This window comes from Neolamprologus multifasciatus, chromosome 3, assembly GCF_963576455.1.
Source record: "Neolamprologus multifasciatus chromosome 3, fNeoMul1.2, whole genome shotgun sequence".
NCBI lineage: Eukaryota > Metazoa > Chordata > Actinopteri > Cichliformes > Cichlidae > Neolamprologus > Neolamprologus multifasciatus.
The window spans coordinates 33,637,589-33,650,300 of NC_140441.1; the positions used below are offsets into that span (position 1 = coordinate 33,637,589).

Below are 12,712 nucleotides of genomic sequence, written 5' to 3' on the forward strand. Positions count from 1 at the left end.
CTATCGAAATAATCGTTTGTGGCAGCCCTAGCCAGGAGTTCAACAGATCTAACATTTCTCACATAGGGTGGACCGTGAAACTCCTCTCGCTCTCGGGCCTGGGTGATGGTACTGCTCTCGAGCTCACAGAGAGCATGCTGTCCTTGCTAGGAATGGATAATGAATCACTCACGTCTTCCTCCGACAGTTGCCGGTCCACCGATTCTCCCGGGAGCCTCTGACTTGTGGTGGCTGGGTTCGTGGCACTGCGGAAAAGGGCAATGTTTTTACCATCAGTGTGACATCACCATGGCGCCTTTGCAGTTTCAAGCCCCAGGGAAATGAGCGCGCCAGCCCTCTGTAGTGGCCGGGACCTCTGGTGATAAGGAAAGGCTGCTCTTCATAGAGGACTCACGCTCGGGGAGACGTTTTCTGGTTTACTCAGGCTCCCAGAAGAGCCTCGGGAACTCTTGTGTCGTCTTTGCATATCTCCCCGCGGGGAGCTCTGGCCGGGATGTCTCATTCGCAATGAAGCTGCTGAAAGAGAAGCATCGTGTCTGAGCGTCGTCATTGATTTATACCCTTTTCAGGTGGTAATTGAGCATTTCTGTTTTTGACCTGGACAACTATGTATGTTGAGCTGTACTGAACGTGTTTCCAAATGTACCAAGAAGGAATATTTAAATAATTTATGTTCAGTGTGTTATTAGGATACTGTTAAGCAGCTAGCTAAGCTAAGCGGTTTGTTGGTGGCTAGCACGAAGCACTATCTTGCAAGATTGTGTATGAAACATACAGCATTGTGTGCATTTTGCATTTGATGTTGTTGAAGAACATGTTTATTTTGAGTGAAGGCGCAAATGCCTATTAATATTTTTATATGAATGCTTTGTTTATTTTCAGTACATTTAAGTTCAATGATCTGCGTTTGTTTATTGGTTTATAAGCTATTTTTGTAAATTCTTACATGTAATTTAATCCGCAGCTTAAAGGAAAGGAAAGAAAATGGTCTTGAAGTATATTGTCCTAGAACTAACAGACTGTACATCATTGTTAAGATGTTTAATACTTTTGTATGTATGTTTATATTTCTGAACCATTCGCAATGAAGCTGCTGAAAGAGAAGCATCGTGTCTGAGTGTCGTCATTGATTTATCCCCTTTTTGGTTGTAACATTTTTTTTGTAACATGTAATACAGATTTTAAAGTATACTCACAGGTCAGTCGTTTGATTGCCTTGTACTGTGAGAGACTGCTGTAAACTAATCCAAATATGAGGAATCTCATGGGAAACATTAATGTGGGTATTTGTGTAACAGGTGGAGGACTACCAATGAGTTTTGTGTCCAAGCAAATTCTCCTACTTAATCTTTTTACACACGCACCTTAAGACCCACTAATTTAGGACAGAGTCACTGAGGACACTGCTGAGGGAAAGAACAGATTGTCTGTAATTTTTAATTCCAATCAACCCTAATTGGGACAACTTGTGATGGTTAATTATGCTGCAATTGGCCTTTGATTGCTGTAGATGTGTGTGAACAATGCAGTCCAGCCCCTTTTTGGTTCTGTATGATTTTACAATCAAAAGAGTACTGTTTCTGGAGAGAACACCGTCACAGCTTTTATCTCAGCATATGCCAGGGAAAACAGAGGTCAAATACAGGAAAATAGTGCTGTATGTTTTGATGATCTACACTGCAAAATCACCAGTGTTAAATTTACACTGAGTGTTAAATTAAAACATTTGAAAGTTTTATATTTTTTAACAATGACCTAGTTTTATTTCAACACTGTACAAGTCAACAATATTCTACACTGGTGTTAGTGTTAAAAAATAGCGCTGAGTAGTGTTGGTATTATATTATATAGTATTTTACTCTATTATTATTATTATTATTATTATTATTATTATTATTATTATTATTATTATCCTTAATTTTTCCAGGTGAAAAGTCTCATTCCAAGAGAGACCTGGCCAGCAAAACCCCTAATGTTATAAATTCAACATATATATTTTCTAACTTTAAAAAATCAACACTGCCATTTTTGCTGTGTACACTTTACTTTTAAGTACAACATTTTACAAACATGACAAGTTTTACAATTTAAGGCTCATTAGCCTACACTACAGGTATACATTTTACAGTAATAATAGTAGAAACACAAAGTGAACAGCTCAACGGCTGATGGTGTTGGAGTTTACAAAGTTTACATTCTATACGTGAGCTATATATGACGAAGTGCAGTAATATACCTTTGCTGTAGATTTTAGACATGTTGATACTGTAATGTAATAATTTTATGTTCCTAAGATTTAGTGTGAGATTTTCTACAAGAGACATTAAATGTATTCTGAATTAGTATCAAGTCTCTTTTTTCCCTGCAGTCTGCATGTTTGCTAATGATACTGACAATACTTCAGTTTACACTTACAAATGTAGGAAAAATGTAAATAAAAACATAAACACAGACACAAAAATGTGAGTTGTTTCAATTCTAGTGAAACATGCTTTATGAACACAAAAAATATTCATATTTTTATGTATTTCTCTATTGTTAGCTAAGGAGGGTCAGGTCTGGTTAGTATTTGGATTGGTTAGCACTTTCTAACTTAATTTGAAATGAAGCATAAACAAAAAAATCTGTAACAAAATATTTTCTATATTTTTCTATAGTTTGAAAACAAGAGTTAAGATACACCTTTACTATGTATATGCTTTAAAGTGAAAATAATTTATCAAAAACCACGTTAATTGCAAAAAAAATGACTATATGTTTAATCATTATTTTTTGAAACGTGTTTTCTGTGCTGTGCTTTTTACATGAAACTTCTTTCATCAAAGATAAAATTTAAATATGTTGTGAAAATAAGAAACACATGTGAAATGGATACAACTTATGTTGGATATTTATTTATAAATATAATATACTAATTTGATTTATAACCACCTATCTACAGCTTCTTCTTTTTCTTCCTTCAGTTATTCTTCCTTTGTAATTTGTGCTCCGGACACAGACTACAAGAAAGCAAATGCTAATAGCGGCACTGATTTGCTACCTAAAAATCAGATTTTTACTTTATTTTTAATTACTTTGTGCATTGCTAACTAGTCTAAGCACAACATGCTTCAGTGATTTGTTTGTACCTTTGTTTGTATTGATCCTATCAACGCAAAACTAGCTGCTATTCTCAGTGGATGTTGTTTTTGCAAAATGCTGAGTTTCCCAGTCTTTTCAAAAGTAGTACATGTAACACTATACTAAAGAGAAAATTTATCCAGACAAAGCTTGTCATTATTACACAATTACTCCCTCCAAAACCATAGATTACAGTCCAAAGCACACTAGATGCAAACTTCAACAGCAGCATTCCCAGTATGTACAAAATGGTGTAAAATGCTCTCTGCTTTGATTGGTCAGTCTTATCCGTCCCCCTTTCTCCTGGGCCTGGACGAATCAAAACACAGAGAACAGAAAGACTACAGAAGGAGATGGGGATTATGGACAATATATTTAAGCAGAGGTGAACAATGATGAAAATGTTTTCTTTCATCACTGAACCTGCCCCAGCAACACAAAGCACCCAGACACAGCCAATAGTGGTATTCCTCATTCTGATCCCTCTTTTATTTTTCAGGTCTAAGTAGACGATGGGATAAACAACAGCTAGGTAGCGCTCCAAACATGCCAGGATGTGAAAGAAAGTCTGTCCATACCAGCGGAAATAATTAATAAATGTTCCTACTAGTAACATTATTAAATCTTGCTTGTAGATTCCAAAACAGCAGATGAGACACCCAATAATACCAATCAGCTCCATGGTCGCCATGTGGTAGATGAAGCTGTCTGAGGGACTCACTGTTGTTGCTGAGGAGGTGGAGCGCTTTTTCCACCATTGTTGGAGGCGATAGCAGAGAATGACAATGTAGAGAGGGATGAAGAGTACAATTTTGGTGATACTATATGAGATGAAAATATAAGAGCTTGGTCTGGAGAGGAGACACAATGTGCTTAAAGGAATAGAGGTGCTGAAAGAGGAATCATTCACTGACATGTCTGAAAAAGAAAAAGACAGACATGAAATGCCTTTGCTGCATGAGTTACATATCCATCTATTCAAGAAGAGTGGTTCTTCATCTATTAACCAAACTGTATTTTTTCCATAAATATATTCAATTTATTAAATTTGCTTATGATACACTGATGCACTTTACAAGGATTGAATGATAAATAATGATATTAAAATGTAGTCAGTGTGTTTCAACGTAAATTCATAATTTGTGAACTCAAGTGGACTTTTGTTTAGCCTGACAGTCAAATAGACTAATGATGGTATATGAGGGACAATAACAGCTTAAATATGTAATAGAGGTTTTAAAGTATACTCACCTGGTCAGTCGTTAGATCGCCTTGTACTGTGAGAGACTGCTGTAAGCTAATCCAAATATGAGGAATCTCATGGGAAACATTAATGCGGGTGTTTGCGTAACAGATGGAGGACTACCAAGGAGTTTTGCATGTTTCCAAGCAAATTCTCCTACTTAATCTTTTTACACAGTTAATGTCTGTAGGGAAATTTGCCATCACTTTCTCTGATGACCAAAGCATAGAACATTTCTCAAATACTAAATCTGAGTGGATATTTCCATTAACAAACGAAAAAAAAAGTTTCCATCAAGTGCCTTTATCTCACACTCAAAGACACCGCAGCAGTCAGAGATTCAAATAAGATGCCTTTGAGCCCATCTGCCTGAGAAACAAAGGAAAAAAAGAATCTTCTCATGAGCATTTTTGTGATTTCCTTCCTCTTTGGAATTAAAAGAGACCACCCAGACACATGAGATATCATTGGAAAGCCCAGTATGCCTGTTTAGTACATCAGGACTTAGTAACTTAGTAACTCAAATATGATATAGACCAAAAACCAAGGTCTATCACAGAGGACATAGCTGAATAAGCTAGTTTGCAGGGGGTGTTAACAATGCCAACATGTCTATTGTGAAAACTGTAGAATAGGTTGCTCCCCATGTATGGCTCGCACAGTATGCTTTAAAATTTATCAGAATTTATATTCTTTGGCTGTCCACCCAGAATAACAGCTTGCATTCCTGTATTGCACATGCATGAAATGTAAGACGATTCGACCTGCCTCATTCCCATGCTGTTTATTTACTTTCCAGCTTTTTGAAACGCCAAAATGTTGAGGAAAAGCACAGAGTTTTTCAAATGGATTGACAATGAGGTGGAGATGTTGCTTTGACTAACACAAGGGTACAAAGTTGCAAAAGCAAGCGAGAATATAGACTGGGAGACATACCAAAACAAATACGCTGAAATTAACATTCATTAATGTTAATTTCATTAACATGGTTTTTGGTCTATATCTTCTTTGAAGAAAAGCTATCTGGAGCATGTACAAACTGATATTAATCTTTAATAGGGCTGTGAAAAATGGGAAAAACCAAAACAACTGCTGTACAATTCCATCCGCCATCTTAGCTGAATTGGTCACAAGGTCACATGACTGCATCACATGACTAAAATGCGTCATTGTTTTCGAAAGCCTCTGTTTTCGCAGTCCACACTGCAATGCGAAAACAGCATTTTCAAATTTATCCACTTTGGAGAACATTTTCAAAAAGCTCCATTTTTCTTGAACAAAAACGCCATCTCAGTGTGGACAGAAGCCCAAAATGGAGAGAAAAAGACACGCTTTCAAACAAAGACATATTAGTGTGGACATGGCCTCAGTCTATCCGCCTTAGTGCAGCTGCCATACCATACTGTGATGTAGTATGTCAGCAGACTCTCAATGGACGAGCGGCAGAAAGTCAGCAACAGGTTAGAGTGAGAACCCTCAGAATGTTACTTTCTTTAACTGAGGAAAAAAATTTACTTTAAGATTTCACAATCGAAGAAGGTTATGTTAGATCATATATCCTATATCGGATTGCTTTATGATTCCCTTATTGATTTTGATTGGTTCTCATTGGCTCACCACCATCTCTAAGCAGCATATCAGAGTCCAAGAACCGATAAGCGGGATTGACAGGCAGGCGAACTAACGACATTCAGTTGAAGAAATAGAACAGTTTGTTGTACTGTCTGTATCAAACCGATATTATGAAAGCTATATAGCATACCAAATAATTACAGGCAAAATAAATAATACCTACCAGAAGGAAATAACTGAACAGCATAATTTGCAATAATTTAAATTAAGAATGCAAATATCAACACAAAAATAAATCTTACACAGCAAAACATTTATACCTTTCCACTTTCAGTGTCAAAATAAAATATATAACAAATGAGGCACCAATAGTTTAAGTTGACCCTCACCTTGTAATCTAATTGTAACATTGTAGCTTTAGCTTGAATGATTAAATAGCGTTTACCCTCACTGACTTCATGTTTTGTTGCTGTTTTGTTTGAACAAGATGTTAATTTTCCTGTTCTGTGTAGAAAAAGCAAACGTTACACCAGACTGCTGGCAAAATGTATCCTTAGAAAAAAACATTTCATAATCAGACAATAATTTCCCTCTGAATTATTGAGCACACCCCAAATCACAGTTCTGGCAAACCTCAATACCAGAACAACCAGCAGGACCACAGTAGTGTAGAATGCCCTCTGCTTTGACTGGTCAACCCTGTCCCTGTTCCTATCCTGTTCCCCTGGGCCAGGACGAATCAAAATACAGAGTTCACAAAGACTGCAGAAAGATATAGTTATTATGAATATTATATGGAGGCAGAAGTACACAATGAAAAAGATGACTTCTTTCATTGACAAACCTGTCCCAAACATAGAAAGCAGCCAAGCAGAGTCACTAGATATATTTCTCATTCTGATTCCTCTTTCATTTCTCAGTCCCAAGTACGTGATGGGATGACCAACAGCCAAGTAGCGCTCCACACAGGTCAAGATGTGAAGTCTCTCCAAACCAGTTGGAGAAATACATAAGGGCCCCCACTAACAGTATATTTAAATCTTGGTTGTAGTTAGCGAAACAGATGAGGATAAACTATAAATCCAAAACTATAAATTAGTTCCATAGTGACTATGTGGTATGTGAAACTGTCTGACTGACTTGCTGTTAATGCTGAGAAGACAGAGTGCCCTCTCCACCACTGTTGCAGACCATAGTAGAGGATAAGTGTGCATAGGAGGAGGAGGATATTGGTGATGCTGAAGGAGATGAAAATAAGGCACCTTGGTCTGTAGACGAGACACTGTATTTTCAAAGGAAGAGAATAGCTGATCAAGGAAAGAGAGTCATTGAAGGTGGATTAGATTACTGACATCTGGAAGAAAATATAAAATAACAATCACATATACAACATAAAATCATATCAAATGTCAAACTGAGAAAATGTACCACTGTAAAAACAAAATAAACTGATTTTGAATTTGATGGCAGGAACACATGGCCTTGCCCTAATTTTCCAATATAGATTTTTGACCTTGATCCATTAATTCAAAATTTCACAGTTTCTTTAATGATATTATGTACATCACACAAGATACTTAAAGTCTTTGCAATTTCACATTGACAAACAGTATTCTTAGATTGTTCAACAAATTGTATATGCAGTTTTTTCCAGATTGGTGAAAATATGCCTGTCTAAGATGGTCTCGTTATATTATTTTTACTACCATTTAACTTTTAATATTTTTCATGAAAATATATATTGTCTCACTTTAAACTTTTCTTATGGTTTCTGGCTCTTTTGTGGATAAAATGTGTTTGTTTTTTTACATTGTACTCAGCATCCAAAGTCTTTTTGAAATTGCGGTTTCATGACATCATTCAATTTTCATCTGTCCTACTTTGTTAACCAATCCCCTGCACTTGCAGCATGCAGTATGTCTTTTCCACCGCTTTATTTCAAGATATGAAAATGATATTCAAAGATAGAATAAAACTACATTGAAAACATACAGAACATTGTGATTTAAATGACCCCACGGGTTGTTTTTCTTCAAAATCTTTAAAATACAAAGTTGTAATATATTCATATTCCAAGGTATTCCTCATAAAATATGTTTGTAACATGAGACCATTTGCTTTTTTATTTTTATTTTTTTATTAATTAAAAAAAAAATGCAGTTTTTGTATCACTACCCCACTCTTCCACAAGTGGAGTCAAAAATGACCCCAAGCAGTTCCTGTGGAATCTTCTATGAAACTTTCATTCTTAACAACTCTGACTGACCCACTTACACTTCTGATGGATCAAGAATTAATTTTTACACAGTAACGTACATGATTTAAAGTCAGGGCTGCACATAAGTGGTCCGCAGGTGTGCATTCGCTGTCAAAATAAAAGGAAATTCCTGGAAATTCAGAGAATACGCGCTTCCTTTGCGGTGGAGGAACACCAAAGTAATTGCTTACTGAGCTTGCTCCTTCGACATCTTTAAGAGTTCTGAACAAATGTCTGTCCTCCTCCAGAACATCTAATGTACACAAGCGAGCGTTCCAACTTCTTATCTGGTACGCGTCTTTTATTTTGACAGCGAATGTGCACCTGCGGACCATTTATGTGCAGCCCTGTTTATAGTTTTCTGTGCATTTCAAACATTGTCCTTTCTGATGTTTTTTTTTAATATCTAAAGTAACATGGCTGCTATGAGGTGAGCTGTGGACCTTGCCCTACAAATGATCCAGGACGGATTGGATGAAGAGCCCATTGGAGGCACTGACTCAGAATCTGACATCTCAGATATGGAGGACCCAGACTACTGTCCCTCCCCCCCCCCCCCCCCCCCCCCCGCACTGAACAAGGCCAGTCAGATACAGAGGAATCCTCTGATGAGTCCTCTGAAGAGGAAATGGATATTAAGTCTAACAGAATGAGCCCCTCTTACTGCTCTAGCCACAATATTCTGAATTAGTCAGCCAGGGCTTGCACCTGGGTTTAGTACTTTCTCCCCAGTAAATGCATGGAAGATGTTCATGTCTTATAATATAATAGAAGAGGTGCTGACATGCACAAACATGGAGGCATGAAGAGTAGCCACAGACAGGGGAAAAGAGCGGAAAAATGTAATCAAACATAAGCTCCTTGCCTTCATTTGATTGACCAATCTTGCAGGAAGTGAGAAGAACTGGGATGTACCAGTCGGTGTGCTTTTTGGGAGTCCTCTGCATAACCCATTGTACAAGGCCACTATGTCAATTCAAAGATTTAAAGATATTCACCATTTCTTGCACTTTGAGGACAAGAGGACCAGAGCCTACCGACTGAAAACAAACCACATGGCAGCTTTCCGCTACATATGGGGCCTGTTCCTGGTGAACTGCAGGCATAAATTCATGCTCAGTGATTGTGTTACAGTGGATGAACAACTTGTGCCTTTCAGAGGGAAGGCCCAGCTTCTGCAGTATATGCAGAGCAAGAATACAAAAGTGATACAACTGATACAAAAACTGCAATTTCTTAAAATTAATGAAAAAATAAATATAAATGCAAAGGGCCTCATGTCACAAACATGTTTTATGAGGAATACCTCAAATGTGAAAATATTACAACTCTTCGTTTTAAAGATTTTGAAGAATAACAACCGAGTTTATAGCAAAATGCATTGTTTCTATTTGGGGTCATTTTTGACCCCACTCATGGAAGAGTGTAGGTATTGGTAGGTTGTGCATCCAAGGGTTAATTATGTCTTGAATGAAAACCTAACGATGTAAAAACAGACAAATATTCTATAATTTTTTAGTTGTGACAATATTGTTTATTTTATTTTATTTTTTATCTTTAAAGAACTTTTCCCTTGTAAGTAGTGTGAAGCGATGGGGGGTTGTTGTGATTGAGGAGGGTGCTCTGTGGTGACTAAAGTGATCAGCTAAAAGAAGAAAAAGAAGAAGAAAACTCACTTTGTCAGTAGTCTGATCTTCCTCCTATTGTCAGACACTCTTGTAAATGTCTGATTCGAATGTCCACCTCATTAAAAAAAATGAGTGTTTTTGTAATTGGTAAAAGGAGGAGTACAGGAGCGTTTTGCATGCTGCAATTCAAGTTCGTTCTTTGAATCTTTTTACACGGTTAAAATACGTTGGCCTTTATATTTTCTTTGTTTTCCCCTTTTCCCATAAGACCAGATAACAATTAGCATGACATTTGTTCAGTGTTGTCAGTTACACGAGCCAAGGTGCGTCCATGACGGCACTCTGGATTAAGAGATTAGAAAAGCTTCAATGTTATGAAAATACACGCATAATAGAAATTTAACTCAACCACAAAGATTTGCTTCCAGATGGCTGAAATGTGCTCTTAGAAGGACTTTGCGAATGATCACCACCAGCTAATCATGCAGCTAGAATGAAGCCATGCAAATGATATTCGTTTTTCATAACATTTTCATAATTCAAATAACTTTGAAACAAACAACGATCCATGTGTATACAAATCAAGGAATGCAGTTTAGGTCATCACAGCTGTTCTCGTGTTTTATTCAAATATGAGCTTTCTTGTTTTGATTCTCGCTGGGGTGTTTAACCATGAAAATGACACAAAGTAAATATGTCTATATCATGAAGAATCCAATCACTGGTTTCGACCACATGACCTATTATTATTTCTCACAGGTGTATTTTTAGTTAATAATATATTGATATGCAAAAAACTGTGACTCAGCCATAAGAGTCACATTGAAGTAATGCACCACGCTCCACCAGTCCACCCTCTACTTGCAGGTTTTTTTTGTTTTTTAAAGGTGCAACAATATTCATTTTATATGCATGGAAATGAAGCAGTACATATGAGATGAAAAATCATAGGAAATGTAATATTGCTGGGTGAGCGTTGGAGGATTTTTCATTTTCCATATCTGCAGAGTTGGTGCTGAACACTGGTTGGATGGTCCCCCTGTTTTTTGCCATACGGCGCCAATCAGTTCAAGTATGTTCAGTTAATAGTCCAAGAGACAGTCAGTGTCAGTTTGAGAGACCTTCTGTAACAAAAAAATCCTAAAATGGCTATGAAAAAGACAGATATCCACAGCTGTTTTTTGTCAACAGAAAAACAACAACAAGAATGCAACAGTGACTTTACTTGCAGTGCTGTATGACTAACACCAGATGGCAGTAAATAGCCATATGTCACTCTGTATCAAACACAAACTGATAACTAGCTAAGCAGATGGCCACATAATGTCAGTGTATTTTTACATTGCCTGACACAAACATTCTTGTTTCTCTCCCTGTACTATTTTTCATTCCTACAAGGTCTTTCCCCTCTTGTATTTAAGAAATGACAAAACAAACCCACTTTTGGCCGCTCCTTTATTCACAAGAGGTCCCCACAGCAGGTAAGACCACTTATTTTTGTCACAAATACATATACAGTTATGAACAAGTATTTGCCGCTTACTCTTTTTCTTGACATATTTTTCACACTTAAAGCGAAGTAAATTAGGAAATAAAAACTTTTTAAATCATTTAATTTACTTCATTTCAATCATGATTTAAAAAATGCTATCCGAAAATGTAAGTCTGGAAAAGGCTACAAAGCAGTTTTTACAGTTTTAGGACTCCACACCAAACTAAATGAGAGTCATTATCCACAAAAGAAGAAAACTTTGAAGAGTGGTGAACTTTCCCAGAAGCAGCTAGCCTACAAAAATTACTCCAAGACTGCACTGATGACTCACACAGGAGGTCACAAAAAACACAACATAAAAGAAAGTCTACAAACGGTGGAAGAATTTAAGAATAGTGTTCCTTAACATAAAATTATGAAGACTTAAATATTTAAAATAAAGTGATATAATAATGGATATAATCACTCGTGTAAAATTGCTCTGAGGTCAGAGAAGTTGAAATTTGAAATTACTTTTGGAAAACTTGGATGACCTCTGAACTAAAGAGAATAGGGGCCATCCAGCTGGTTACAAGTGCTAAGTTCAAAAGCCTGAAGCTCTTCTGGGGTGTGTTAATGCCTTTTGTTGTACCTTATAGTTCTAATAATGCATGATTTTCTTTGACAAAAGTACAGCAAGTTCTAATTCTGCCACCTAGTCACACAAAACAGAAGGACAACTCATACAACCTGAGTTTTTCCTAGGTGTTTGGGGGACAATTGCCAGTTTTAATGAAAAATGATACTATAAGAAAATAATACTATATTTAGTAAAGTAGTAATAACTTAAGGATTAACTTTCAGCTGCTCTACTGCACTATTAAGCTGTTGTAGTTTACACATTTGCTTGGCAAGTGAAAGGTCCCTGGTTCAGTTATAGTTGGAGACACAAATCCCATTTGGGGTTTTGTGCTAAAAAGGCATTTGAGGCAAAAGTCTGCCACATCAAACATGTAGTAATTCCCACCATGATGATCTCATGTAGGGAGTTCTACCTCTCACCCACTGTAATACATATTAATATGATTCATATTTATTTTGCAAGATTTTTTACTTTATTAATCCCCAAGGAAATTATGTGAGTAGGGTAGGATATTTTTCCCCATTAAAGAAGACATCATTTTACTGTAAGAAGGTTCCTCATTTCCTAAGAAAAAACTGACTCAGACATACCAAGTGTAAGATAAATAAGTTCTCAAATGCATGTGTAGACACAGATTGGTATATATAAACAAAACAAAATCTCCAGCCCAAAACAATTATCTGAGCCGTCTTGATGCATGCTCAATCATCCAGATAAGTAAATCTCCAAAAGTTGATTCTGTTCATCTGGACGTAGCGTTTTCATTATTATTTCATTT

At 36.7% G+C, this 12,712-nt stretch overlaps 1 protein-coding gene across 1 annotated transcript; it reads right to left on the reverse strand.

Moving 5' to 3' along the window:
- Positions 1-2,752: 2,752 nt before the first annotated feature.
- On the reverse strand, positions 2,753-4,198 carry LOC146522659 (uncharacterized). Its single transcript, XM_085136678.1, has one exon. The coding sequence runs from the start codon at positions 4,034-4,036 to the stop codon at positions 3,173-3,175; it is 864 nt and encodes a 287-aa protein (XP_084992804.1). The 5' UTR covers positions 4,037-4,198; the 3' UTR covers positions 2,753-3,172.
- Positions 4,199-12,712: the final 8,514 nt, after the last annotated feature.

Bases quoted from the DNA above. Each gene is read 5' to 3' on its own strand.
- LOC146522659 (XM_085136678.1), bottom strand. From the start codon at position 4,036: ATGTCAGTGAATGATTCCTCTTTCAGCACCTCTATTCCTTTAAGCACA.